The sequence below is a fragment of the Vitis riparia genome, chromosome 5 (genome assembly GCF_004353265.1).
Source record: "Vitis riparia cultivar Riparia Gloire de Montpellier isolate 1030 chromosome 5, EGFV_Vit.rip_1.0, whole genome shotgun sequence".
In the NCBI taxonomy this organism is placed as follows: Eukaryota; Viridiplantae; Streptophyta; class Magnoliopsida; order Vitales; family Vitaceae; genus Vitis; species Vitis riparia.
In genome coordinates this window covers 2,144,369-2,172,182 of record NC_048435.1, presented here as the reverse complement: position 1 = coordinate 2,172,182, position 27,814 = coordinate 2,144,369, and the positions used below count along the sequence as shown (strand labels likewise).

At 37.1% G+C, this 27,814-nt stretch overlaps 6 protein-coding genes across 10 annotated transcripts; 4 read left to right on the top strand and 2 right to left on the bottom strand.

Moving 5' to 3' along the window:
- The first annotated feature begins 86 nt into the window (after positions 1 to 86).
- LOC117915040 (50S ribosomal protein L3-2, mitochondrial) lies at positions 87 to 3,986 on the top strand. Its single transcript, XM_034830589.1, has 5 exons — positions 87 to 503; positions 819 to 1,028; positions 1,731 to 1,835; positions 3,005 to 3,118; positions 3,503 to 3,986. The coding sequence occupies exons 1-5, from the start codon at positions 183 to 185 to the stop codon at positions 3,674 to 3,676; spliced, it is 924 nt and encodes a 307-aa protein (XP_034686480.1). The 5' UTR covers positions 87 to 182; the 3' UTR covers positions 3,677 to 3,986.
- Positions 3,987 to 4,087: 101 nt separating this feature from the next.
- LOC117915041 lies at positions 4,088 to 5,650 on the top strand. The gene has a single exon (XM_034830590.1). It carries the CDS (start codon positions 4,720 to 4,722, stop codon positions 5,425 to 5,427), a length of 708 nt encoding a protein of 235 aa, XP_034686481.1. The 5' UTR covers positions 4,088 to 4,719; the 3' UTR covers positions 5,428 to 5,650.
- A 2,159-nt stretch (positions 5,651 to 7,809) lies between these two features.
- On the bottom strand, positions 7,810 to 9,859 carry LOC117914256 (pectinesterase-like). The gene is made up of 2 exons (XM_034829507.1): positions 8,810 to 9,859; positions 7,810 to 8,726 (listed from the first exon to the last, which is right to left on the bottom strand). Exons 1-2 carry the CDS (start codon positions 9,819 to 9,821, stop codon positions 8,026 to 8,028), a joined length of 1,713 nt encoding a protein of 570 aa, XP_034685398.1. The 5' UTR covers positions 9,822 to 9,859; the 3' UTR covers positions 7,810 to 8,025.
- A 1,123-nt stretch (positions 9,860 to 10,982) lies between these two features.
- On the top strand, positions 10,983 to 15,895 carry LOC117914769. Of its 3 annotated transcripts, none has more exons than XM_034830229.1 (7): positions 10,983 to 11,263; positions 11,980 to 13,366; positions 13,472 to 14,158; positions 14,244 to 14,327; positions 14,426 to 14,501; positions 14,592 to 14,908; positions 15,501 to 15,895. In XM_034830229.1, exons 2-7 carry the CDS (start codon positions 12,023 to 12,025, stop codon positions 15,711 to 15,713), a joined length of 2,721 nt encoding a protein of 906 aa, XP_034686120.1. In that variant the 5' UTR covers positions 10,983 to 11,263; positions 11,980 to 12,022; the 3' UTR covers positions 15,714 to 15,895. The 3 variants fall into 3 exon arrangements, with proteins under 3 accessions (XP_034686120.1, XP_034686121.1, XP_034686122.1); XM_034830230.1 differs by having other exon boundaries at positions 11,977 to 13,366; XM_034830231.1 differs by lacking the exon at positions 10,983 to 11,263 and having other exon boundaries at positions 11,838 to 13,366.
- A 1,027-nt stretch (positions 15,896 to 16,922) lies between these two features.
- On the top strand, positions 16,923 to 20,705 carry LOC117914445 (rRNA-processing protein fcf2). Of its 3 annotated transcripts, XM_034829794.1 has the most exons (7): positions 16,970 to 17,028; positions 17,235 to 17,279; positions 17,688 to 17,936; positions 18,595 to 18,655; positions 19,464 to 19,541; positions 19,694 to 19,809; positions 20,349 to 20,705. In XM_034829794.1, exons 3-7 carry the CDS (start codon positions 17,704 to 17,706, stop codon positions 20,455 to 20,457), a joined length of 597 nt encoding a protein of 198 aa, XP_034685685.1. In that variant the 5' UTR covers positions 16,970 to 17,028; positions 17,235 to 17,279; positions 17,688 to 17,703; the 3' UTR covers positions 20,458 to 20,705. The 3 variants fall into 3 exon arrangements, with proteins under 3 accessions (XP_034685683.1, XP_034685684.1, XP_034685685.1); XM_034829792.1 differs by lacking the exon at positions 17,235 to 17,279 and having other exon boundaries at positions 16,923 to 17,028; XM_034829793.1 differs by having other exon boundaries at positions 16,944 to 17,279.
- Positions 20,706 to 22,300: 1,595 nt separating this feature from the next.
- On the bottom strand, positions 22,301 to 25,893 carry LOC117914444 (pyruvate dehydrogenase (acetyl-transferring) kinase, mitochondrial). The gene is made up of 6 exons (XM_034829791.1): positions 25,462 to 25,893; positions 24,467 to 24,725; positions 24,165 to 24,345; positions 23,677 to 23,824; positions 23,364 to 23,577; positions 22,301 to 22,593 (listed from the first exon to the last, which is right to left on the bottom strand). The coding sequence occupies exons 1-6, from the start codon at positions 25,708 to 25,710 to the stop codon at positions 22,535 to 22,537; spliced, it is 1,110 nt and encodes a 369-aa protein (XP_034685682.1). The 5' UTR covers positions 25,711 to 25,893; the 3' UTR covers positions 22,301 to 22,534.
- Between the last annotated feature and the right edge of the window lie 1,921 nt (positions 25,894 to 27,814).

Genomic DNA, 27,814 nt, shown 5'->3' with positions numbered 1-27,814 from the left:
AATCACACGTGTCAGCGACGAGATAGGTCTGCACAGAAACAATCTAGACCACGGCACACTGCATCATTTCCTGTCCTAAAACCCTACACTAAAGCCCCTTCTCCGGCTTCTCTCTGCAACTTCTCTTCAAACCCATCAGCGTTATGCTTCGATCCGAAACCCCGTTGATTTGATTATCCAACATGTCGGCCGCATCCAGAGGCCTCATTTCTGGTTTCAGATTTCTCTCTATTGGTCCGAGAACATCCGCAATAGTAGCTTCGTATCAGTTCAGGAGATTCGGGTCTGAGTCTCTGATCGATGAAGAGCCTCGGATAATCGTACCTAAGCCTGGAGTGATGTCTCCCAATTCCAAGAGGACTGGGGCTATCGCTGTCAAGTGTGGGATGAGTGCTCTCTGGGACAAATGGGGTGCTAGGGTTCCCATCACTGTGCTTTGGCTGGATGATAATATCGTTTCTCAAGTCAAGACCTTTGAGAAAGAGGGACTCAATGCGTTACAGGTATGATCGATCACTTTATACCTCTGTTTCGATCAATGTCAGTTTTGAGCTGCCTGCTGTTTATTTCGAGAATATTAAATCCGATTTGGTTGATGAGAAAACGAAGAAAAATAAATGAAAGCCGTATTTTGAATCTTATATGTCTGCAACGTTGGAATAAAACAAAGACGAAGAAAGAATGCTGCTTGAGAAGATTCTGCTTCATTTCTTCATTAAAATTTTCACATTCAAAAGGGGATTTCAGGGATTTTTCTTGGAAATTTTGATGGGCAAGAACTAAACTGTATAGTTGTGTTCTATCTTGGTGGTAGCTAGGTTGGTTGCGGGCAGAAAAAGGCCAAGCATTTGACAAAACCCGAAGTGGGACATTTTAGAGCTCAAGGTGTTCCCCTGAAGAGAAAATTAAGGGAGTTTCCGGTAACCGAGGATGCACTCCTCCCAGTTGGTACAACAATTGGTGTACGCCATTTTGTTCCGGGCCAATATGTTGATGTAACAGGAATCACAAGAGGGAAAGGTTTTCAGGTGACTAATTGCTCTTGAGACTCAATTATCTTCCTGCTATTGTTACTTGTTATTGTTTTCCTTTCCTCTTTGCTAAAAAGTATCCCATACCGTGCATACAAATTTTCAAACATTTGAGTATCATTTTAATAAGCATCTCAGGAAGTTCTCCAATTTTACCTGGATTTGGTAATCAATGTAAATGTGCCATTTATCAATAGGGATCACTTCTATGTAGATCTAATATCAGATCACTCACAACTCCTATTTTGAGTACAGTGGATAGACATCCTAATTCTTGTGGTTAAAAATAAGGTGATCTTCTTTTTATTGTTATTTCCGTAGTGGATATTTTGCTTCAAGTTGTATTTGTAGCAGAGAAATCAATTTGATTTATGGTTAGCTAAGTGGCTTAGTCATTTTCAGAACAAATTGTTTGTCATATTATCTGTTTTCTTTTCTTCCTTGCTATTTATTGGTTGCTATCCTATTTTTATACTTCACAATAATTTTGAATTGCAAATGCATCAAACATAGGGTAATATTGTTGTGTCCACACCATCATGCTGCTTGATAATGTTTGCCGAAACCTGGCATGTGTGAGAATAATCAAGGAATTTTATGAACTTTGCTGTTTCAAATCCTCATTAATTCAGTGAGAAAAAGTTGCGTCCATTTGTGATATCATCCATTATACAACTTGTTTCTGTTTTCTGCCACCAGGGTGGGATGAAAAGATGGGGATTTAAAGGAATGCCAGCATCTCATGGTGCATCGTTATCACATCGGAGTATTGGTTCTACTGGTCAGAGGGATGCTCCTGGGAAGGTCTGTATGACTCCTTAGCTTGCTGAACCTTAGAACTCATTTATGATACTTGAAAGTAGTGGTTGATGTTTGAACTGTTGCTTCGAATTTAACGCTCATTTTTTCCTTGAAGAGAACTTGATTGTAATGGATTGTTTATGTAATGAGCTGTTCAATGCAAAAAAATTCCACAATAAAAAGTTAGATTAATAAACTATGTTAGACAGCACTCTATCATAAGACTAATGATTTCAAATTAAGACATGCATCATATTTGTTTTTCATAGCTTGAGTAGGTCAAATGATTTGAGAATTTGTGTAATTTATGGTCATTGATTGGGCATGCAAACATTGCAAACTTATTTTCTTAGTAGTTTTTCAAGCCTGTCATTTTTTTCTCAAAATTTGAGCTTTCTTATTTTAGACATATAAATTAAATTTCCATTTTTTCATTTCTTAATAGGTAAAATTTAGGTTGTTTATTACAAAGCTACCAATTTGACCTAAAAAGTGTAAACTGGTAGGCAATGGGTAACAAGGTATATTAAGCTGACTTGGGCTAAAGCCCTAGCACACTGCTTCAATGTCTCATGGTCAACCTTCTTTGGGTTTGCACATGAGTTTAATAGGTGGAGGAAATAAAACATCAGTTAGGTTTTAACTCATAACCTCCTTTAAATCAAATTCAATGTAAAGTTATAAATTTGACCTAAAAGTTTAACTTATTAGGTAATGTGCTAACAATGTATTATTGTTTTTATGATGTATTTATATAGATATTATTATATTTTTTACGAACTCTTGAAAGATATGAGTTTTTATGTTGATTGAGAAAACTAGCAAATACATTCCTCCTTATGTCAACATATTTTATTGTCTGGAAGGAATTGCAGTTGGCAAACTTAATTGCAGGATTGTAGCTCATTGGATTTTCTGGAATGTGCTCGAAGGTTTGAATCGTATTGGTGTTACCATCTTTTTAATACTCTGTGTGCATGTGTGCGCCTATGAACTGTTTGTTAATAATGTAGCACAAATTGTTGGAGCAAGGAAGTAGGGAGATCTTTTAGTTTAGGGTTGCTCTAGCTATGCTCTCAATACGGTTCTCTAACTAGTTAACAAATTTTTTTTGCAATGTTGGGACTGCCACTGGGTTGCAGTTTTAACATTTCTGTTTTTTTCCTGAACAGGTGTTTAAAGGCAAAAAGATGCCTGGTCGTATGGGAGGGAAGCAGCGAACAGTTAAAAACGTATGGGTCTACAAAATAGATCCTACAAGGAACTTGATGTGGGTTAGAGGCCAGGTATGATTTTCTTCTTTATCTATCTGAATTTGAATGAAAGGGCCCAAGGCTGTCCTTCGCCCATGTGAAACACTTGTATCTGGTGGTTTAGGGTAACTCCATGTTGGTTTGCTTAGTGATTGGTAGAGGAATATGTCTTTAGATGGATGGATGAAAACCAACTAGTCTCAGCCAGACCATTCAGAAGTATGGTCCATCAAAGGTTTCTAATGTTATTTCCCAACTTAACGTCAACCGTTGATGAATTAAGCCAAATTCCTGGGAGGCAAGTTGGTGATGGGAGAGGAGCTTGTCATGGGGACATAAGACATTTTTACATTCAAATTTCTTACCCCTTTAGTTCCTTTAATTTGTATATCTTCATTGAAGTCCTATATTTTACAGGTCCCAGGTGCTGAAGGGAACTTTGTGTTTATAAAAGATGCTGTTTACAAGAAACCTGATGCTTCAATACTTCCATTCCCAACATATTTTCCTGCAGAAGATGAGGATCCAACAGTATTGGAACCTATTGTTGCTGATCTTGGAGATATAGATCCATTTATGGTGGCAGATTAATCAGTGGCTAAGTTTCAAATCCCTAGAGAAGCTGGGTCATCCTGCATTTCAGCGATTCTTTTTTGTACTTTGGACCAATACAGAAAACGGCAGTTAGTGATTTGAGAACCAGCTGAGGCTGTTAGAATTTGATTTATGTCTCCTCTTTTTCTATCAATTTTATTAGAAGACTGTAATTCCAAATATTGAGTTGATTCAATCTCCAAATTGGAAACAGGCTAACCATCCTACCCTAGGGTTTTCAAATAAATCTGTAAAACATGGAATTTTGGTCTGTTGGTATGTGGGTAATGTTAAAAGAGTTTCAGAATTGTTGCCAATGTGACTGTTTCGGATGATTCCAGATTGTGGGATATCATAGAATACATTGCTACTGATTGAAGCCTTGCATTTGATGTTGAGATGCAGAGTCTGGAATTTTTCATCAGGAAATTGTTAAAATGGAGAATTGTGTAATGGGGCTTACAAGGAGATGAATGCAGGTGAGTGTTCAATGAGAGACACCATAGCCTGCCCACTGAAGCAGATCTCATCAGGGTTTTTGAACTTACGCTAGAGTTCATTCTTCATTCTTTTCAATTGAATTCTAGGTATGCTATAACAATTTACAAAAAGATGAAAACATAAATATCTCTCATGTGAAATAGACAATGAAATACAAAAAATGGAGGGAGAAAATTTGGGAAATGAGGTTATCATTGATAATAATAATAATAATGACAAACCACTTGAATTAAATTGCAGACAGAGAGAGAGAGAGAGAAAAGAGAGAATAGCATGATAGCAGAGAAGAGCAGTGTTCTCTCAGAGTTTTGGGCATTGGGAAGTTGACCTCACCCTGCTGCCTGTTTGCCTGTTCCTCATTTCTCTCTGTTCTGCTCTTTTTTTCTCTTGTGAATACTGTATCTAGCTTTGTGTCTATATGATACGAGTAATGACCCGTTCAATATCTTCTCCCTTCAAACCTGCTATTTAAATCCCTAATTCCAACTGACAAACCCTAAAAGTTTACAAATTCCGATGCTCTTCTTCCTCCACCTCCGATGAAGCGAGACCATCTCTCCGAATGCGGTGGCTGCGGCTCCCAGCACCCATTCTTCCTCTGCAACGTCCGCCACCGCGGCACCTACCGTCGTCTCTGCCCTTCCTGCGTCCTCAAGAATCATCCGGGTTCCTTTTGCCCAGTCTGCTTCGAGGTTTACTCCGACTCTCCGCCTCCCTCTCACCAGCTCCTCACGTGCTTCAAGTGTCCTTCCATTTCTCACTTGGCCTGCGCCGGAGGCCCCGCCAATGCCTACCCCGGTGCTCGCTACCAATGTCCTCCCTGTTCCAGCCCTAACTTCTCTTTCTTTTCCAATGCCCACTCCAATTCCAATTCAGCCATCAACCGCGACACTGCTCTCGCCCTTGTTGCTGCTTCTCGGATTGCTTCCGCCTCCATGAAAAAAGCTGCTGCTGTGGCTAGAGTCGAAGCCGAGAGGAGAGTGAAAGAGGCTTCGCTCGCCAGGAAGCGAGCCAGAGAGGCGTTGGAGCGGCTGGCTTATCTCGTCTCCAAGGACAAGGATTCTAAAGGAGTTGCTGCTTCTGTGGCAGCAGATCACAGGATAAAATCCATACCTGATGCTTCTGCTGCTGTTTCTTCCCAAAAACGATTAAAAGAGGAGAATTTTGGGAGCAATGGGGTATTTTCGGTTCGCCCTGTTTCAAAACAGTTGCAACATCCACAAAGCAACAATGGCAATGAAGGCTAGCAAGGGGGGAATATTGGAATTGGGGGATTTATTGGGTAAGGCCAACTAGCTGCTGTGAATTTTCTGAGTTGTTACCCTTCATTTTGGTGGATGCCCTGAAGAATCTTGTAGAAATTATTTAGAATAGGTTGTTCTGTACTCAACTTCTCAATTTTATCTCGGCCATATTCAATGTTATTCTCTGGCCCCATTTTGTACGTTATGAAGAAGCTGATTTCTTTTACTGTGCTCTGTATGTCCTGGTTTCCATCATCTCCATTTTCTCTAAATATTGGCCTTTTTGCCAATAAGGAACTTGCTTTCCTCCTTGCTACTCCTTGCTCCCAAACTTACTTCATCAGCTTGGAAAACGTTCAAAACCAGGAGAATCACTTCAGATTATTAACGATCTCCAAATGGAAATCCAATTATTGTTCTGTATAAGCTCTTAGAACCATTACATCTAAGAAGATATTAATCTAGTGCTGCATTTGTGAATCTAACATTTTATGCTATTCAGAAGTTTCCCAAATGTAGCTTAATTTTGTTGGTGATCATTTAATAATTTTCCAATTCTATTGAATTTCTTTTCAATAAATCAGAAAACCCCATGCTTGAATTTGGTTATCCATTATCATTTACTTTTATCGTGTCATGCAGTTGTTGATCGAGATGTGAAATCTTGTGACTAACTTAGGCATGTACCAAACAAAGGATCGGTTAGGTTTTGGTTTTTGATGATTGGATGGCTGCTTATGTGCTTGCTTCTGTGTCTGTTTGCATCTCTTAATCTTTTGAGTTTTCTTTAATATCTTTGTTAGTCTGCATTTGTATCAGCTTATCTGGCTATAAGCAATTTACTTTGAAGCAGTAGCTAGAGCAAAATGGATTAGTGTAGCTGTATCCAATTGGCTAGGATAAGGCTTTGTGAGTTGTGTATTGCTTGATGACTCATAAATTATCAGGAACCTCCTGATTGTTTTTCCTATTATTTTGATGGGTGCTGTTCTTGGATGACCATATATCTTAATTTCTCTGTAACATTCACTCATCTACTTAATTTAAATTCGTTCTTGAAAAATTCCCTGCTTAGTCATGAATTACATGTAGTGATAGGGGCTGCAAAAAATATGTTGATATTAAAAGCTTTATCATCCATAATTGTGAGTAATTTGAATAGGAAGATATGTTGGAATCTCAATTCACAGTATACCAAACTTCATTTTTTTCTAAATCATGAGGTCACATGGCAGGTACTTCATGAGGATTTTTTAGCTTATAGCTCAAAGGACAATGCTCTAATGTCCAACTTCAAGATTGAAAGTTTGATTTTCTGTTTGAAGATGCATTGTTGGAGAGGAATGCTTGTTAGGAAGTCATAATTGGTTCTGCATCCTGCTTGATTTGTTTTGACGGAAGTGCGTAAATGCAATTTGTTGGGCTGCTCAAAGTTTTCATTAACAAACATGCATAGTAAGACTAATATTTCTTTTATGTTTGTAACTTTTTAAGATCTGAAGTTTAATGAGCAACATTTATTCTGTTAGCCTTCTCTCTTCATTTTTTTTTGTTGGTAATTTTTGCAAGCTCTTTGGTGAATGGCATGCTTGCAGTTCAATGAAAAACAACAATTACTTGGCACTAGTGGATTCATGTTTCTTCTTTTTAGAATTTTATTCGTATGAATTAGTGAATTTCTTAGTTTTTCACTTGTGCAATAACTTCCTAATTCTTTTATTGACAAATTTTCAAATTTGTAAATTGGACATTTTTGGTAAACCTTTTTGTTATATATAGTTGATATTGAGTCCATCGCCTCATAGATATCCGGCAACATCCAAGATGCATGATGTCGGGAACTTCTGTTGCCTAGGTGCTTGTCATTTGACCGAACCTTCCCAAATGTGTTTTTTCTTTTCTTTTCGTTTCTTTTTGCTGTTAAGCCCTTTGAATCTTGGCTTGACTAAGGTTCGGATATGAATTAATGAATGTACAAAGCAAACCTTAATGTAAGCAGTGTGTTGGTCCCTTTCTTTATAAAGTCCCCTTTTATTTGTAGTGCTTGGTATTATAGGATGTGACTAGTTATCAACAGGGGAATGCTTACTACAGTGCTGTGGATTATCACTACAATATTGACTGCAGTTTAGGGTTTGGTTCATCTCCACCATACACTCCTTGAAAACCCTAAATCATTTTTTGATGCATGCTTGGATCAGTGTTACATTTGATGCAATTAAGAGAAAGGGAGTGATGGCCATGCATGCAATTCCTCCATGAAGCACTTGAAAGAAAGGTGCAATGGGGGAGAAACCGGTAAAAGCATAAACCAGCATAAGAAGACATGCATGCATAAGGCAGACTGGTTTTACAGCCAGATAGTGAGGTCAGAATGCATATCAAAGTACTACTCTTTCATATAATAACAACTTTATTTGAGAAAAAAGAGGACGCTTACAACAAATTGGTAATCGAGTAATGACAAAAAGGTAAAGAAAAGTGTGAAGTGATTCACAGCTTAACAGTACTAGATATAAGAATAGATGGGAATGGGAATGGGAATGTGCAGCATCCATCCTCTCATCCTACAATTCTTCCTTACAGAAATGGGTGTTCATTCTACATGGTCCTGAAACCGAGGAAGTAAGGTGCACCGGTGAGTCTCAACCACTCGTTACCTTGGATAAAAGGGCCGGCAGTGAATTGAAGAGCCTCATTTCTGTTGGTGATCACCTTATAACCCTTCCATTTAACCCTCTGAGCCGTGTTGGCACCGGGTCCTTTGTTAGCATACTCGGCATAATACAATGTGTCAAGTGCAAAGTTGCCCATCCATGGTAGCCATCCTGCTGGGTGGATGAAGTCTCCAATGGTGGATTCCATGACCACAGTCCTTGAGTATGCCTTCCACGGGCGGCCCAGGTATGATGGGGTTTTAAATCTTGTAGGAAAAAGTTTCTCTTCTGGGACAATTCTGCAGTTCTGGATCACCAGCCCTGTGGTCTCACGCTTCTCTGCTCTTCCATGTGCAGTGATTGTGTTCTGCTGGTTGTCCAGCGGCTTCCTCACTATGATCAACGAGTTCTGGATGAGTGTAGTAGAATCGCCAAAGATGAAGTCCACAGTCCCGGAGATGACACAGTTGCGGTAGAACTGGCGATGCGCCTGCACGTACAAGGTGTCCTGGTACCCATCCATTCTGCAGTTGAAGAAGGCTGAATAGTCCGACTGCACTCGCAGAGCCACCGCCTGGTGCCCCTCTGGCCCTGCCGTGTTCCGGAATCCCATGGACTTGCATATAAACCCGTTTCCAATGACCGCTGCAACATCCACAGTCCATCCAAAACAGATTCGATTAGGTTACTGAGTTATTAGCTAGTTAGAAAAAGAGACTGAAACTCACAGAAGCTGGAAGTCTTGTAGGTGGTTATGCCATCGAGGAAGCTCTTTTTCCCTGTCACCATGGTCTTTCTGGGTCCATCTCCATACATGAAAATATTGACCAGGTTCTTCTCAATAGTTATATACTCGTCGTAAATCCCGGCCTTCACGTATATCACATATCTCCCATTGAGGTTCTTAGGATAGGCAGCAAGAGCTGCACCAATGGATTTATATTGTCCACTCCCATCCAATGCCACCACTGCATTAGGCGTCACTTTGCCGTTGTCAACACGCCCCAATAGTTTCCTGTCTGCAGCCGAAAACCATGACGGGTACTGATCACTTTCCTCAGTGGCTTCCTGGAGTCGCCTGAAGCTTGAAGTGAAGTTCAAGGGGATGTTGAATGAGGTGAGGATTGCAGAAATCTCAGAAACAATGGCCAGGGCATTGCTGGTGAGCTGAGTGGCATTCAGAAGCCCGTTCTGAATTGCGCTTTTCACCTCCGGTGTCTCATCGAACCCGTCAATGCATGACTGCTGATATGAAATAACAGCACTCAACCAGTTCTTGAGATCTTGCGCTCTGTCATTGATGGTATGCATTGCTGCATCACCCACCATTGAAAAGGAGGCTTGAAGCTCACCAATGGCTAATTGCAACAAATCCTGGCAATCTTCTGTAGCCATCTTCTGCCTACCAGAACTGTTCCCAGCCAGCCCGATTGATTCCGACTTTCCAATGGCTTCTTTCACCTCTTTCATGGTGATATCAATGGCCGCCATGAGGAAATCCTTCGGGGTGGCGCTATGGTTATTGGCCAGCGTCTGAAAACTACTAATACATTGCTGCTTGTAATCCGTGGGCGAGCAGATTGCGGCCACTGCCTTAGTAGTGGTGGAGAGGACCTTCTCGTCGTCCCCATCAGTTGACTTGTGGCCACCTCTGCCGTGTAAACCAGCAATAAGGCCAATGGCCACACCCACCACAAGGATAATGGATATCCCTCCTACAGCAACCTTGCCTCCTTGCATCCTGATTTTCACCTTCTTTCTTTTTTTTCTCTAGTTTGAAGCTGGAGAAGCTAGGCCAACGTATATAAACACACAAGGGTGTTCCATATTTGGGTAGCTTGAGACTTGTGCTCGAGGAAATGGACCTCAAGTTTAGGGCATCCATACCCCCCAACAGAGGTTGGGAACTGTTGTAGGATTAGAGGTGGTTAAAATGGTCGTTAGAGATGCAGTTGCTTCTCTATATCCTTTCCACTGATTCTCCGAAATCAACTCATTTCCATTTCTAAGGGTCAACCACTTGGTATTTGCCTTTGATCACAGTTGACCTGATTTCTGTATACATTATCATAATGTAGTATTTGATTTCAAGTTCAACTTTTTAGGTAATAGGTCAATAACGTAAATATATATAACATAAGGGTTTGTTTGGAATAAGCTTGATTTTCTACCAACTTTTTCAAAATATAAGTAAATTATATTCGAAAGCATGAAATTCATATTTAAAAGTTCTATTCAAATATCACTGAGTACCACGTAAGTCCAAGTTGCGTCCACTATTATAGGGCCCAAAGCTAAGTAGTGAGCCCATTACAAGTAAGCCAAGTCGAGCAAAGGGCAAGCCCAACAACCAACTGTATCATCCGTCATGGCCAACACCCAACCCAACACAGCCCAGAGGTGCCGGTTGCTTTTGCTTCAAAACTCACCGAGTCAATTCACTGGGTTAACAAATTAACAATTTTGAATTTTCAGGTATGCACGCTCTGTGGAGCAGATCATACTGTGACTCTCACGTGAATTGACGGCCCCGATCCAGCCAAAGATATAGGCAATGAATCCTTTTTATTAAAATAAAATAATTCATTTTTATTTAAATAGATATAGAAGACTTTATTCAATTAAAAAATAGAATTTATTTGAAAATGATTTTTTAAGTGAAAATATTTTTTTTCTGTTTTAAATATATATTTTAAAAATTCTCGAATAAAGACAAATTTTCTATAAAAAAAATAATGAAGAATATACGTAAGAAATTATGACGATTGATTACATTTCACCACGCGCGACGCTGAGGAAAGGGGTTGGTAAGCCGTAAGCCTAATTTTTATTTTTTTTAATGCGGTAAAAAATAAAAATAAAATAATAAATCCGAAAAGTTACGCTGTGTACAGAAACCCTAAAACACGGCGAGTCGAGTTGTGAACCCACCAGCTTTTCCACTCGCGACTCGCGATTCCAACGATCTCAACCCGTTCTTCTTCTCTGAGGCGATTTCTGAATGTCTCTTCATCAGGCTTTGCTCTGACAACATCGCAATATCAATTCAGTTATTGAATTTCATTTCAAATACATAGAAGAATGATGCTCAAAATCAAATGCTGGAGACTGATTGGTACGAAATTCAGAGATTTCACAGCGACCACCGTGGCGGATGCAATCGCTTAGCCGCAACCTTTCAGGTCTGCTAATCTCTTGTATTCAATTTCAAATTTTGGTTGTGAATTTTCCTTCTTTTTTTCCGCAGTTGGATTTCATTTCGATCATAAAAATATCATCTTCTGAAGAAAATCGATTGTAAATTCTACTAATTTTATTGCAGTTTATTTTGGGCATTATACTGTATTCTTTATTAGTAGGTTTATGTTTTCGTTATATTTGGGAATTGGGAGAGTGGAGTCGTGAGTTCGAGATTAATTCAAGATGTAGAATCTGGAGATCTTGAATTGATTGAGGAATGAGCTTCTGGATGCTTACTTGCAGTGTATAGTGCGCCTGCAGATAAGCTTGTTTCTCAAAGTTGGCTTAATTTTGTGGTATTTGAGAGGTGTTTTGAGTTCACTAGCAGTGAATTGAATGATAGAGCTGAGGAGAGATCATGGCGTGTAGTGAATATTGAAACTGGATTCCATCACACGGTCTTGATGAGCTAAGTGAAATTCCAGAAGAGCACTCCAGTTGGTTGCTCGTGTTGGTTTTCATCAAAGCTGAAGAGGCAATTCGGTTTATGAGGTCATATCAATAAAAAATATTTGTAATCTACTGAATTTATTTAACCTTTATTTTCTTCTGAATTCCATGCATTCCAGAAATGTGAAGTTCTTTAAGCTGCTATAAATATTAGAGCAGTTGTTATATCATCTTATGCATTATATTCCCTGTGCCTGTTGCCCAGCAGCTGGATCAGCTAAGGGTTGAACCAATATAGTACAAGTTGCTGCATGGTTGAAGAGATGACCTCACTTCGCTCCCCTGGATATTCTGACCCTGGATGGGAGCACGGCATTGCACAAGATGAGAGGAAGAAGAAGGTCAAATGCAATTATTGTGGGAAGATAGTTAGTGGTGGGATATACAGATTAAAGCAACACTTGGCTCGGGTTTCTGGAGAAGTTACATATTGTGACAAGGCTCCAGAGGAAGTGTTTCTGAAAATGAGAGAAAATCTGGAAGGATGCCGTTCCAATAAGAAACCAAGGCAATCTGAAGATGATGGACATACATATTTGAATTTCCACCAAAATGATGATGAGGAGGAGGAGGAAGAGCATGCTGGCTACAGAAGCAAGGGAAAGCAATTGATGAGTGACAGGAATTTGGTTATAAATTTGGCCCCTCTTCGGTCATTAGGATATGTTGACCCCGGTTGGGAACATGGTGTTGCCCAGGATGAGAGGAAGAAAAAGGTAAAATGCAATTATTGTGAGAAAATAGTCAGTGGAGGCATTAATCGGTTTAAGCAACATCTAGCTAGAATACCTGGTGAAGTAGCACCTTGTAAAAATGCTCCTGAGGAAGTGTATCTTAAAATAAAAGAGAATATGAAATGGCATCGTACTGGGAGGAGGCACAGGCGACCTGATGCTAAGGAGATATCAGCTTTTTATATGAATTCAGATAATGACGATGAAGAGGATGAGCAAGATGAAGATGCCCTACATCGCATGAACAAAGAAAATCTGATAATTGGTGAGAAAAGATTGAGCAAAGACCTGAGGAAGACTTTTAGGGGTATTTCCCCCGGTAGTGGTTCTGAACCATCACTAAGAAGATCAAGATTGGATTCTGTTGTGCCAAAGACACCAAAGAGTCAGAAGGCACTTTCTTACAAGCAAGTAAAAGTAAAAACAGGATCCAGTAAGAAAACCCGCAAGGAAGTTATTTCTGCCATTTGCAAGTTTTTCTATCATGCTGGAGTTCCTCTACATGCAGCAAATTCCCCATACTTCCATAAAATGCTGGAGTTGGTTGGTCAGTATGGACAGGGTTTGGTAGGCCCTCCAACCCAACTCATATCTGGTCGTTTTCTACAGGAAGAAATTGCGACCATTAAGAACTATCTAGCCGAGTATAAGGCATCCTGGGCAATTACTGGTTGCTCTATTAAGGCAGATAGTTGGAGAGATGCACAGGGTAGGACACTGATCAATATTTTGGTTTCCTGTCCACATGGTATATATTTTGTTTCTTCAGTTGATGCCACAGATATAGTAGATGATGCTGCAAATTTATTCAAGTTGCTGGACAAAGTGGTGGAAGAGATGGGCGAGGAAAATGTAGTTCAGGTACTTAACTATTTTGTGTTGTCTTAAATTTCAACTTGTTTCTAATTCTTAAATATGACTTAATGCCTTCTGAATAACATGTTCTTCCCCAACTTTCTGTTGTAGGTAATCACTGAGAACACTCCCAGTTATAAGGCTGCTGGAAAGATGCTTGAAGAGAAGAGGCGGAGTTTATTCTGGACCCCTTGCGCAGCCTATTGTATTGACCAGATGCTTGAAGATTTCATCGGGATAAAATTGGTAGGAGAATGCATGGAGAAAGGCCAAAAAATCACTAAGTTCATTTACAACCGAATTTGGTTGTTGAATCTTATGAAAAAGGAATTTACCCAGGGACAGGAACTTCTGAGGCCAGCCATTAGTCGATGTGCCTCTAGCTTTGCTACTTTGCAAAGCTTGCTGGACCACAGGATAGGCCTTAAAAGGCTGTTCCAGTCAAATAAATGGCTTTCATCTCGGTTCTCGAAGTCTGACAAAGGTAAAGAGGTGGAAAAAATTGTATTAAATGCCACATTTTGGAAGAAGGTGCAGTATGTTAGGAAATCAGTGGACCCATTAGTGCAAGTGCTTCAAAAAGTAGATAGTGTTGAAAGTCTATCAATGCCATCTATATATAACGACATGTACAGGGCGAAGCTTGCTATCAGATCCACTCATGGTGATGATGCTCGTAAATATGGACCTTTCTGGGCCGTGATAGACAATCATTGGAGCTCATTGTTCCACCACCCTCTATATATGGCTGCCTACTTCTTGAATCCATCATACCGATATCGTTCCGATTTCTTAGTGGTAGGAGAAACAGTGATGATATGTGGATTGGAATTTTATATTGTACAATCCTAATGGATATATATTTTAATTTTTGTAATTGTAGCATCCAGAGGTGGTGCGAGGACTGAATGAGTGCATTGTTCGACTGGAGCCTGACAATATGCGAAGGATTTCTGCATCCATGCAGGTAAAGCTTTCCTTATGAGATTATCAGTGGCATAAATGTTTCACTCCAATAGGAATAATCTCTTTTTTTTTCTCCAATGCCACTTTATACTGTTTCAGATTTCTGATTTTAATTCTGCAAAAGCTGATTTTGGAACGGAATTGGCAATTAGTACAAGAACAGAGCTGGATCCAGGTGATGGCGATAGAATGTTGAACAAACTCAACCTTCACTGTTTACCAGTTATAAATTTGAATTTGATGAGTGCTTTTTCATCCTTCCTAGCTGCATGGTGGCAACAACATGGGATAAATTGCTTAGAACTGCAACGAATAGCTGTACGCATATTGAGTCAGACATGCTCATCCTTCGGTTGTGAGCACAACTGGAGTACATATGATCAGATCCACCGTGAAAGTCACAATCGTCTGGCTCAGAAAAGATTAAACGACCTCATCTATGTGCACTACAACTTGAGACTAAGAGAACGTCAATTGAGCAAAAGGTCTAATGACGTGATGTCCCTTGACAGTATTCTGCTTGAAAGTTTATTAGATGACTGGATTGTAGAGGCAGAGAACCCCACCGTGCAAGAGGACGAGGTATCTTTCAAGCTTACTTTCCCGTTACCGGCAAAAGTCTTTGAAGTCCTAGTGATAGGACAATGTTTAATTCAACAGTTAAGAGTTTAATCAGTCGATAGCTGGACGAGGTAGTTGAGTTGGCTAACTGAAGGATGTCATGCACATATATACTCTGCATTACTTAGCATATCTAGTCTCTCTAATTAGAAAGGTGTTGTAAATCTAGTGAACAAGGTTTCTGGGAAATGGGCAAGTCTTCTTCAACACCCTCCCAGAATTCATGATGAAGAGGGGAAAAAAACTCTCTCACTCGGGAATATGCAGTTCCTTTTTTCAACTTGAATTGTTTCTTATCCAGCGGCTTTCCATTTCAGAACCCTATAACCAGTTTTCATTTGTTTATATAATTGAATTCCCTTCTAAAGTTCATGATAGTGTTGATAGCACTTCAACATTACCATACCTTTGTACTGTTCTCTCTTGTCGATGACTGCTAGTTTCATTTTCATAGTCTGGGAGGTGTACCCCAGACATGAGTCCAACTCTCCTCTAAATCTTTATGCTTACTGATGGTGAATTTTGACTGGAAGTCCTGGTGGGTCTTTTGCAGGAGATACCTTATAATGAAATGGATCACACTGATGCATACGAGAACGATTTGATGGAGTATGAAGACGGAACCGCAGATGGTAGAAAGGCGTCGCTGGAGATGGTGACTCTGTCCAGTGTAGAGCCTTTGGATATCGTCAATCCTGCCTCTGCTGGTGTTGCTACTGATGATGACACCGATCTCAATTTTCTTGGTGATGATTTGAGTGACTAGTCTTGGTTACATGATTCAAGTGACACGGGACCTGGTAGTTAATCTGGAAATGTCCACAAGTATGCTGGGTTGAATGAAAATCTGCTCAAGTGCTTCTGAGTAATTTTGGGTGTCATCTCAAGTCTGTAAATTATTACCCATTTTGATTAATTTATAAGTAACTATTTGACAGGTTCATGACATTTTTAGGTGAATAAACGTATGATTCCAGAAAATAAAATGATTAAATATCAAAATAAGATTGATATATTAATTAACTTAAGCTACACAAAAATTTGTGAAAGACAAAATTGATTTGATGGTCATTCTATGGTACCCAAAAGTGCCTTTCTTAAATACATGTTAAAAATTTGTGGAAGGGTACCAAAAAAAAATGAGAACGGTAGGAAAATTGCGATAAATACATGTTTGATATCTTCATCATATTTTTCATTTCGATTTTTAGTTTTAAATTTTTTGAAATTATAAATTTATTTTCAAAAATGCTATCATTAGTAATTCAAAAAAAGTATTAGTAATTTACTTTATTATAATTTTAATTTAAAAATCTTAAATTCAAAAAATATAAAATTTGGAGAGTACAAATAAAATTAGGATGATCTAATTATCTAAGTTTTACATATAATTATCAAAATGTTGAATTTTAATGCAAATACTTTTTTTATATTAAAATATTACTATATTCATTTTTACCTCCAATTTAAATATTTAATAATTTGTTAAAAATAAAATAATGTAATTATGATGTATGATGATTTTTTTTGTTAATAAATATGGTTTCAAATTTTATATCAATTTCATTTTTTTTTCAATTCCATTTTTATCTAATATTTATTTTATTTAAACCCAAAATTATTGAGAATGGAGGAATAAATTAAAGGAGACGAGAGTGGACGGCCGTTAAGTGGAATTTTTATTTCAGATTTAAAATGGATGGCCAAGATGTAATCTTGGGCATCCAATGGCTTAAAAACTTTTCGGTACGGTACGAAGGAGGCACCATGGAATTTTCCTTAAAAGTGAGATTGGGTTTAAGCCTCGTATTAGAAATCAGCCCACATATTCAGCCCATTAGTTGAAAAATGGGCCGCCACAGGATCAGCTCATTAGTTCCAAAAAATGGGCTGGCACAGAATCAGCCCATTAATTCCAAAATGGGCCGGCACTAGATCAGCCATTACCACCTGACCTACTAAATTCCCGTTGAACACCGTTCTAGGGTTTGGTTGCAGTACCAGAAGTCCGGTGTCTATGTACACAATAGCCTTCAATTTCTTCTTCAAAGTCTTCGTTTCGATCGATTTTTGGGTTCAAGGTACTGGTTCAATCTCTGTTCCCTGTTCAATGAATCGAGTTATAGGTTAGATGCAATCGTTTGGTTGCTGAGAAGATACTTATAGGTTAAATACAATCGTTTGGATGCTGAGAAAATTTTTATTTAACTAAAAACTTAGAAGCATAAATAATTTTCCAGATATATAATTAATAATATAATAGAAATAGCATTTTCTATGCTCTTAGAAGACGCGAGTGAAGCTATCCTAGCCGAAGCGTCAAGACTCCCAGGTACTTGTTCTCTCGCTTTTTCTGTGGGGTCAAGGGCTTCTTCTTCTCCTTCTTCTTATGGGAATGGGGTGGATTCTGAGACCTTTGAGGGGAAGGCTGTGGCGGCTGAATCTGGGGGGAGGTTTTTCTCCTGGCGATCCAGAGTGGGGCCCACTGAAAATGGTTTTGGCGGATGGAAGAGCAGTGGTTCTGGCTGGGAGGGAGAATTCCGGTGACGTGGCGTCAGAGGACATGGAGAGTTTTTGGTTTTTTTTTTTTTTCTAACTTTGGTGGATTTTGTTTTGAGTATGTTTTGGTGATTTGAACAGATTGGAGTTTTGATGTTATTGTTTCCACCATGTTTCTTTTCATAACTAGAAGCCCTAATCCCAATTTTTATTTATTTATTTTAATTTGATTCGTTATCAGAATCAAATCAATCAGAATGTCTGAAAGCAAGGCAGTGATTGGTCTCTCATGGGAGCCAAAGCTGTCTCTCCTCTCATCAGCACCCAAAAATGGGTCTGACAAATCTCAAAATGTGGCTGAAAACAGGGGTGCAGGCCTATGGAAACCTGATAGCGAGCTTGTTGATGGACTGTTTGTTCCTCCTAACAACCCTAGGAAGTTGAACAAACTGCTCAGAAAACAAGTTAAAGACACAACCGGCACCAAGTGGTATGTGCATTCCCTTGGAAGTATTTTTCTTTCCATTTCCTTCTCTTTCTCGTTTAACTTATGGGTTGGGATTTGGAGTATTTTGGTAAAGATGAATCTTGATTTTAAGAAAGCCAGAATTTGATGATGATTGATTAAGTCATAACTTGGGATTTGAAGTATTTTGGTAAAGATGAATCTTGTTAAGAAATACAGAATTTAATGATGATTAAGCCTATATAACTTCTTTTTTTGGTAGGCAATTAGGTCTATATAACTTTAGAGCACATTAGCACTTTGTTAGATGAAAAATAAAGGATTTTTAATGCCATAGTTATTATAATCAAAAGAATTCACAACTATAAAAAATAATCAAAATAATTCATGAAACAAAATCATTGAATTTTGTTTATGGGTTTACAGCTGTTTTTCAAAATTTGTGGGAAAAACCCTGAAGAAAACACATCTTACGCATCGCTAGGTGTATATGTCAATCAAGTGACTCAGATTGGAAATAAGTCATTAAGAGAAATAGTAGGAATTCCTAAAGACTTATTTATTTTTGGTTTACAAAACATTGAAAAAAAAAAATGAGTTTGTCTTTTGTCATATTCTGTCTTGGCTGCTTAATGAAGGCTTTTCGAATAGATGATGTTTATTTGTTATGGAATATGAACAGGTTTGACATGCCTGCACCAACTATCACTCCAGAGTTGAAAAAAGATCTCCAGTTACTGAAGGTGCAGTGTTTTTTCATCTTATATATGCAGCTTAATTTTTAACGTGTTTTCTGATCTTGTATATGCAATTTGATTTTTTATGATAATAATGCTTATCATGTTTATGAGTCTATGACTAATGAAAAGGATTCTCGATTTTATCAAAATTATCTTTAGCTCCTGTTTTCCATGTGTTGAATGTGGCACAAAGATAATATAGACCACTATTTTCAAAGATGTCAAACATATTTTTTATTGTGTGGGTATAAAACTTTGGCATCAGAATTCTTAAAGCATAGCAGTATGACATAGCAATATGACATAGGACATATAAAATGATAACATGTGTGTATTAAAAGTTGATTTTTGGGTTATTGGGGCCTCAACCTGAGCCCAACCCGATATTAGATTAGTTTGGGAATTGTCAAACCAAGTTTGCTTATCATTGCATTTGGTTGGGCCCAACTAGCTGAAGTTTCAACCGTAGTTTGAGGGATCTAGTTTTGTGGAGGCAATTATTTTTCCAACCATTCAAAGGTTAGATGGGTTCCTTATAGATTTTAAGCAACTCCTTTTTGTTTCTACCAAGTATGAAAACACATTGATAAAGTTAAGAGTGGTGATATATGCATGAAAGAAATTTGAGCACAATGATTGATAGGCATGCAATTCACTGGTTAATGGACTTATCTGGATTATAGTTGTGTTTGTATCGTTCATCCATTTATTTGGATTGGTTAGAATTTTATTCCTAGGATGTCCCTTTACCTTTTCATTTTTCTAAGAGGGATCTTGACTATTTGCATTTGAAATGTCTTGATGGTTACAGCTGAGAAGTGCAATTGATCCAAAGAGGCACTACAAGAAGAGTGATTCAAAATCGAAGACATTGCCCAAATATTTTCAGGCAAGTCTACGTCTTATGCGAAAGTACTTGTATCCATGATTTCATTTGGAAGGATATAAGCACATTTCATTATATTCATATCCTTTGTATTGCCTACATATATTAGTTCTGTTTTAATCAGTAGAACATTTTCGTTCGTGACCAATAATCAGGTGGGCACAGTGATAGAGTCCGCATCAGACTTCTTCTCTGGTAGACTCACAAAGAAGGAGAGGAAGGCATCCCTGGCTGATGAGCTGCTTTCTAATAGTTCCTTTGCAGACTACAGGTGAGATAGGAAGAAACACTATTAATCTATTTTGTCCAAAATTAAATCTTTTCATTCGAGTACTTGGCTGGTAGTGATGTTTTGACCAATGCTGTTTGTTGTCTAGTTTTATTGAATATGTCCGCAAGGAAGAAAAAAAAACCAATACAATATTAAGATAAAAATCAAAATACGAAATTAAGAACTATTTTAAACATTTAAGAGTGCATTTGGCAACGATTATGGGAAATGTTTCTAACATTTTTAATACTTGAAGGATGAAAATTTTCAAGTGTTCCAGAGGTTAGAAACACTTCCTAGAATCACTATCAAATGCACTCTAAGAATATGCTGCATTTCAATTTTGTGGTCTACCAAGTATTCCAGAGGGATACTCTAGTGCAGAGTGTGGTGTCTCTTTTTTTTTCTCCCATGTGAAGAGCAAAGCTGTTATTCTTAACTACATCATAGTGTTTTTCACCTTTCAATTTTTCTGTCGAGTGCATTTTCCTTCTTGGTGGTCCAAATGACTTATCATTTGTGATTCTCTCGTTTTGCAGGAAGCGCAAGGTTCGAGAGATTGAAGAACAAAATCGACCAGCTGGGGTTGACAAATGGAAGATAAAGGGCCGCCAATCATGGAAACGTAAAAAGCAGAGAAGGCATTGATGATTCCGTCACTTTTATTCAGATTTGCTAACAACATGCAGCACATCAAAGTCCAGAATTTTGTTTTGTATTCCTTTTTTTTTTTCTTATTTCTTTTGTGGGGTGGGAGCAGGGGTGGTATGTGAGTTTCAAGCTCGTAATGACATTGGTTCTGTAGAAGTAAATAGCTCTTGAGTGTTAAACATCATAGTTGATGAGAAGTAAATTGCTATTATTAATATGATTATGTGTTTACAATTTCAAGATCACTAATGGGGTAAATAAAACTATCAAACAAAATTTTGCCTCTGGCTTCGGATCAGTAGAGAAAAACTCTCCAAGAAGAAAGGATTGGTGCCTGCGACATATATTATTTCCGTCCTAGCTCTACAACAATTTCAGAATGTATAGAGAAGAGCCGTGGGGTTTAAAGCAAAGCAGAAAGGGCAAGGGTAAGAAACCGCCGCAGATATGATTCACATAGAATCACAAACATGATATACACATCTCTGGCAATAATAGGTATAGACCGGAAAGATTAAAGGAAAAAAAAAAAACCAAAGCATAATCCTCAGCTTCTTCACAATCTGGACATATGGGACCTATGCGAAGTAATTCGAAGCCTTCAGACACAACAACCTACCTACTCTCGCTGATGAGTTGCTTTCTAATTGTTCACTTGCAGACTACAGATGAGATAAGAAGAAACATTACTAATCTATCTTGTCCAAAACTAAATCTTTTCATCCAGGTATTTGGTTGGTATTGATATTGACCGATGCTGTTTGTTGCCTAGTTTTATTGAATGTGTCTGCATAGAGGAAAAAGTTCCAATACAATAAGACATTTATACTGATTTTTAAGATGAGAATGGAAATACAAAATTAAGAACTATTTTAAGCATATAAGCATATGCTGCATTTCAATTTTATAGTCTACTAAGTATTCCAGAGGGATACTCTAGTGCTAAGTATGTGTGGCACTTATTTTTCTTCTTTTTTCCCATGTGAAGAGCAAAGCTGTTATTCTTAACTACATCAATAGTGTTTTTCAGTTTTCACCTTCTGTGTAGTGCATTTTCCTTTCTGGTGGCCCAAATGATTGTTGCGTTTATCATTTGTGACTCCCTTCTTTTGCAGGAAGCGCAAGGTTCGAGAGATTGAAGAACAAAATGGACCAAATGGAGGAGAGAAGGCATTCACGAATCCATCATTCTTTTTCAGATTTGCCCACAAAATGCAGCACATCAAAGTCCAGAATTCTTTTTCTTTTTATTTCCCTTATATTGCTATATTTCCACTTTAAGATTTTCAAGATCACTATTGGGTAAATAAGCCATTCATGTGAAGGAGAAACCAATTAGGTTTGGGGTAAGGTACCTGTCATCAAATGCATCCACTGCCTAATTTTTCTTCATCGACTGCAAACCCAACTCCTGTTTTTTTTTTTTGTTAAATTTTAAGGAATTTAAGAGATGATTCATTCTTCATTGTTTAGTGGGTAATTTAAAAGGGTTTAAGATCATTACAACTAGTGCCTTTCTTACAAGTCAATCATAAGTACAAGGATCTTAGCTCACCTTTGACTTTAGATACGGCCCCCTCATGTTTTTCATTTCATTTCTGATATGAGTATGGCTCTCAGCAAATGGCTTACCTGAAACCCTGAATTTGGACACCTTTGAGTAACCCTCCATAGATGGGCTCACATCCTCTATCCCCTAGCTGTTCCTCCAGAAAGCAAGAGATAGATGTCGACTGATGCTGTTATTAACATTCACAAGAAGCCACACAAGACACGCATACATGAACCTGATTTCTAAGGAGCCACAAAATTTCAAAGAGCAAGTAAATGAAGAACTAAATGAAGATGGAAAACAGAACATTAAACGGTTCCAAGTAAAAACCTGCAACCTTTAATTATCATCTTAGATTCTTATACCAGCTGAAGAATATACATGAACAACAATTCCATGGAATATATGAGAAATTTGGGGGGGAGCAATGTGTTTCTTTGACAATGAATCTGTAGAACTTTCCCATGTCAAATCCCTTCTTGAATGAACTTCAGCATGTTAAGCTTGATGCTACAACCTAGTTCATGGGAGGGGTTCTTGTGAATCCCCCAATCGAGACAGATGCAGATATGCGTCAGTCCCTGTGAATAAACACAACAGAAATCAACACGTTTGGGGAAGATTTTTGATGGATGAACAAAATATAACCATGAGATTGAATTATAAAAGGTTAACCAAGAAGTTTAGCCAACACCCAAGAGTCAGGAATTAAAGCTTTTTAAGTTTGAGTATCCAAGAATCAGTGCCTTGATTACAAAAATACAAGTTTCTATTGCAAAAAGAGGACTTCCTTCAAGGTTAGCAATGGGCATACCCCCAAGGTTAAAAAAAGGAGAATTTAGAATGGGTTGCTTTCACATGAAAGGCCACAGGGATTTGTTTTTTGATAAGCAAACATAGAATCTATTGAAAGAGCACCAATGAAAGGGGGTGCACCCTATGTATACAAGAAGTATACACAAAAAAAAAAAAACAGAGAATAGCATCGGGCATCTTCTGACCCTTAGCTATCGCAATAGAGCCCAGTGAGGGTACACCAGAGAGTTGGCTCAAGATGGCTGTAGATGAGATTTAAGATTATGAATATTGTATGATTTACAGTAGAACTACTGTCTGGACACTGAAGATTCAATATAGCTCCTACTAAGGTCAAATTTGCTGTTATGATGCATCCATCATATAAGCTCTTATATGGTTGGTATCTTCTCTTTCTTCTAATTATCCCTCTATTTTATATTCTTTAAAAAACACTCCTAGTAATCAGGGAAATTTATCAGTACAGTTGTGATTTATAAAACTTGGTATCAATCAATTGATTCTCAATGAGATACAGGTCAGAAAATCAACTCACCATATCCCTCCATGGAGATAATTTGCAGATCCCCGCCAAAATATCGCGCATATAAGCGACTGATTGGAAGCCCATATCCATATCCAGCCATTGTTAACCCACCAGATGACCCAATATCTGACTGCTCATCCAGAGGGTTCTTTGCAGTACTATAAAGATATGTAAAGATTTTGGAGAGGCCGCTTCTTGGAATTCCACCCCCTTCGTCTGAGACCTATGCCAAAAAGAACAATCCGTTAATCACCATGGAGATCAAAAAGCTTCATGCAACCAAGAACTAAGACCTCTATTGATCGGAATTACAATACTGTACCTTAATAGTAACATCCTCTATTCCATCAGCAACTATTATTCGAACAGGAAGTGCAACTTTGTCAGAGTCCATAGACCGCTCTTGGACAGCACGCAAGGAGTTTTTAACCAACTCAAATACCATGAGATGCAAGTGTGTTGGAACATAACTGTAACAAAGGCAAACAATCTTTAAAGAAAACAACATATATACAATAGCTCTTTCATAAAATAAAATAATTCATGACTTGAAAATAAAACATAATGTTGTATCTGCTTAATACCAATCATGTTGCTAATTATAGAAAATGAATACAGGACAAAATCGTATGTTACCAGAAAAAGGAAGAGGGGATAACCGGAAAGAGAAGGCATACACTTAGTTTAAGGAACAAGAAGCTCAGATATGGAAATGTTACCAGAAAAAGGAAGAGGGGATAACTGGAAAGAGAAGAAAACAGAAATTTTTCAGGAAACTAATCCAATCAAATGCTCAAAAAAATAACTTACGGGAATGTAAAATTGGGATCCCCATATATACTAATATCCGGTGCACTGCCATACTCTCGTAAGCAAATAGAGCGGGCATCCTCACTGGCACTTCGTGCTACCTCCACAGGAGACATTTTTGTGTGTATATAACCCACACAATCAGGAGCTGGGTTTGGATTATGCAGCTCTACGTGCTGCCCTGTGTATCACCACAATCAAAAGCACATAGAATGAGAACCCCTTTTCGACAAGGATAGCAAAATCATGAAGAGAAAAATGGCAGAAGTATGATAAACAGGCAAGTGGAAAATAGGACTAACCAATAAGCATGCGAATCCCAATCCTTGACATGTAAAAACGATCTAAAAATTGATGAATCTCATCCAGATCCTCATAAACAATCTTCGCATTCATGCCTTTCTTCAACTGTTGAACACCCAAAGCCATTGTGGGAACCACATTGTTGTGCCTCACTTTAATCATCTTAATCATTTGCGTGAATTCCAATTCATCATTTTTATCCTTGATCTCCGGAAAGGCCCGAAGGTCACGGAAAGAGTCCAAATACCAGTCCCTCACCTATAAACAATATGAAATAAGCACCTGTTCCAGAAGACTTGAAACTTAACCCAAAAATTACTATTTAACACAGCAATTATCAATCTAAGACAACCATAGCTTTCCCCATAACAGACTAAATAGTCCCTAAACCAGCTTATCCACAGGATCATTTCCCATTAAACACGAGCAAATTAGCATACAAGCTAAATTCAAAGATTATAACTAAATTTTCAACAAGTAAAGGAAGACAAATAAAACCCATGTTACAAAACAGATAAATAATGTTTGCCACTACACAAAGATTTCAGCATAATTCCAAAGATCTTCACTAAAGAAAATGAAATCTCCATCTGATTGAAGCAGATGAATCCACATATACTGACATTGACAATCAATTGAGACCTTCTAACAGGGTTGTCTAAAAAAGTTAAGACCCACCAAGCAGGAATCTTAGTTCATATTATAATATAAAATAAATGAACACAGTACAGAATCGCTTTTAAAACAAAGTAATCCAAAGTGTCAAATAACTTTTCTTGATTCCTCTCTTCCCATACTTAAAAGATCCTGTTCTATCAACAATCTAAAGGAAATTCAAGTCATATCCGCATCGGCAATCCCCACAAAACGCTCGCGGAACAGAATCCCATACCCATCATCTCACTCCCTATCCCTAAAAATTAAATAAATAAAATTAAAAAACCAAATCTAAAATCCAAAACCCAGAATCAATGGCAAGGAATGAGACTAGTACCTCCAAAACAGCAGGCTTTTCAGATAAGCCATAGGGTAGGCTCTCGAGCTCAATGGCTCTCCTGGCGATTCTTATGGGGAGTTCTTTGTGAAGAAATTGAGCAGAGATGAGCAGGTTTTTCTCAGTGGGTCTGGACCCAAACTCCATCATGTACCTCAAACTCACACCAGTCTGCTTCATACAACCCCATCTCTGTACCTCCCCTCTGAAACTCTTTGAGTAGGACTCGCACAGTTTCTTAACCGCCATGGCTGAACAACACCGCCCAGAAGCGAGTATGGACAAGAGAGCAAAGACCCAACATGCAAGCGGAGTCTACAAAGCCAGAACTGACACTCAAAACGGAGAGAGAAGAAGAGGGAGACAGACAAGTGGAGGACGCCTCTGAAAGGCGTAAACTCTGGTTAGTTTTAACCAGAGATGGCGGTGAAAAAGACAACCCGCTTCTAATCTTTTTGGTACCCTGGTTTAGAGGCTTCTGTAAATTTATAGGCTGTACTGTTGACACTTGTCCTGAAGATGTGGTGATTGAATGAGTTTGAATCGTATACTTCGGGGACACCATTTCGATTTTCTCGTTTGGGCCAGGCCCAATCTCCCAGGCAGAGCCCACTGAATCCAAAGCCCAAGTAGTGACGCTCACCCCTCCTTACCTCAGTTTCTTCAAATTTCAAATTTCCTTTTAAGTATTTAAATATAACTCCCAAATACGAGTTTCACATTTTTTAACGTGATTTATTGATATTTAAAAAAATTAAAATACTCATATATTTTCTTAAAAATGTTAAATATATATATTTAATTAAAATTTTAGAAACTAAAATATGTATATTTCTTATTTTTAATAAAAATGTTATTAAAATACATTTTTTTATGTTTTAATTTTACTATTTATGAATCAAATATTTGAGATCAGTTATTGTAGATATTTTTCGTGCATTGAAAATTGTAGTGTTTATTTTCAAAATAAATTTAAAATGTCATGAAATGTTTATTTTCAAAACTCACATTTTAGTTTCAAAATGAATAATACTTAGGTGTAAATTTTTTTATTAAATATAAAATTATTTTTTATTTAAATTTAATTAAATATATATTTTTATTAAAAAATATTACACTCACATCCACAATAAATTATTTTCTAAAACCAACATCCAAATGCTCTTCAATCCATTTGTGATTCTATTAAACATGAAATACCTTGTTGCATGATTTAAAATATAAATTTCATTAAAAAATCTTTATTGAATAATAATATTTAAAAATGAATAATTGTTAACAAAAATAATTAAAATGAATTTAAAAACAAGCAATTTTTTTATAAAAATATGAAGAAAATTATCGATGTTTGTAAAAAAATTATCTAAAATACCCTTCCATAAATTAAAAATAATTTATTCATTTACTTATTCTTCTATTTCCATATTTCTCTGAATCTCCAATTTCTTCATTTCTATAATTTATTTACTAAACCTTTTTTTCCCATAATTCTTTATTCCTTACTATATTTAAATAATTTATTTACTAAAGATTTCGATTATATTCCATGTATCCTTTTTCCTTATTTCTTTATTTTTAATATATATTATTCTTTTTTTGTGAAAAAAGTTATTTACTAAAATTTCTATTATTTTTCCATATCTTTATTTTTTTTTAAAATAAATAATTTATTTTTCACGTTTTGTTTTTCTATATTTTTTGTTCTTTAATATATATTTTCATACCTTTTATTAAAAAATAAGTAATGTATTTACTAAAAATTACTATTATATTCCATAGGTTTTTTTTTTCATATTTCTTTATTATTTATGTTTTATAAAAAGTATAAATTTTATTTATTTACTTATTCTTTGATTGATATATTTTTCTAAATTTTTTCTTTTTATATTTCTCTAATATATACTATTATTCTTCTTAAGGTTGTCCTAATAACATTTTGATGATAATAAATCATGGTTAGTGTACTAACGTTTTTAAAACCAAGAGAAACTTTAGGTTTTATCGAAAAAATCAAATGAGGAATCAAGTCCATCATTAAATGATCTAAGAAGTTGATTTAAAAAGTACAACATTAAGAGGGTTTGAAAACCATGTGAGCGTAGAAATTTATTGTAAGATAATATTTGGGTGTACTTAGGATTTTTAACTTATTAATACATTTTTTTTTCATACTTGTTTTAAACTTTAAAAGATCATATCTTTATAAGGTTGAGTCTTAATCCAATACCTTAGCCAAAACTAATCAAATGTGTTTTATATGAGTGCCCAAAGACAATGCCGAAGTATTAGAAAATATTGGATGAAAAAAATATATATATAGTTTTTGAGCCAAAATTGTCCAATCTATCAAGGG

What these genes read in the sequence shown, in the direction of transcription:
- LOC117914445 (XM_034829792.1), top strand. Translation starts at nt 17,704, where the DNA reads ATGTCTGAAAGCAAGGCAGTGATTGGTCTCTCATGGGAGCCAAAGCTG. An exon ending in AAGATCTCCAGTTACTGAAG is followed by an intron (nt 18,656 to 19,463) that starts GTGCAGTGTTTT and finishes TGATGGTTACAG; the next exon opens with CTGAGAAGTGCAATTGATCC. An exon ending in AGTTCCTTTGCAGACTACAG is followed by an intron (nt 19,810 to 20,348) that starts GTGAGATAGGAA and finishes CTCGTTTTGCAG; the next exon opens with GAAGCGCAAGGTTCGAGAGA.
- LOC117914256 (XM_034829507.1), bottom strand. Translation starts at nt 9,821, where the DNA reads ATGCAAGGAGGCAAGGTTGCTGTAGGAGGGATATCCATTATCCTTGTG. An exon ending in CTACAAGACTTCCAGCTTCT is followed by an intron (nt 8,727 to 8,809) that starts GTGAGTTTCAGT and finishes TGGATGTTGCAG; the next exon opens with CGGTCATTGGAAACGGGTTT.
- LOC117915040 (XM_034830589.1), top strand. Translation starts at nt 183, where the DNA reads ATGTCGGCCGCATCCAGAGGCCTCATTTCTGGTTTCAGATTTCTCTCT. An exon ending in AGGGACTCAATGCGTTACAG is followed by an intron (nt 504 to 818) that starts GTATGATCGATC and finishes GGTGGTAGCTAG; the next exon opens with GTTGGTTGCGGGCAGAAAAA. An exon ending in AGAGGGATGCTCCTGGGAAG is followed by an intron (nt 1,836 to 3,004) that starts GTCTGTATGACT and finishes TTTCCTGAACAG; the next exon opens with GTGTTTAAAGGCAAAAAGAT.
- LOC117914444 (XM_034829791.1), bottom strand. Translation starts at nt 25,710, where the DNA reads ATGGCGGTTAAGAAACTGTGCGAGTCCTACTCAAAGAGTTTCAGAGGG. An exon ending in GATCCCAATTTTACATTCCC is followed by an intron (nt 23,825 to 24,164) that starts GTAAGTTATTTT and finishes CCTTTGTTACAG; the next exon opens with TTATGTTCCAACACACTTGC. An exon ending in TAGAGGATGTTACTATTAAG is followed by an intron (nt 23,578 to 23,676) that starts GTACAGTATTGT and finishes TTTTTGGCATAG; the next exon opens with GTCTCAGACGAAGGGGGTGG.
- LOC117915041 (XM_034830590.1), top strand. Translation starts at nt 4,720, where the DNA reads ATGAAGCGAGACCATCTCTCCGAATGCGGTGGCTGCGGCTCCCAGCAC.
- LOC117914769 (XM_034830229.1), top strand. Translation starts at nt 12,023, where the DNA reads ATGGTTGAAGAGATGACCTCACTTCGCTCCCCTGGATATTCTGACCCT. An exon ending in ATCGTTCCGATTTCTTAGTG is followed by an intron (nt 14,159 to 14,243) that starts GTAGGAGAAACA and finishes TTGTAATTGTAG; the next exon opens with CATCCAGAGGTGGTGCGAGG. An exon ending in AAGAACAGAGCTGGATCCAG is followed by an intron (nt 14,502 to 14,591) that starts GTGATGGCGATA and finishes CATCCTTCCTAG; the next exon opens with CTGCATGGTGGCAACAACAT.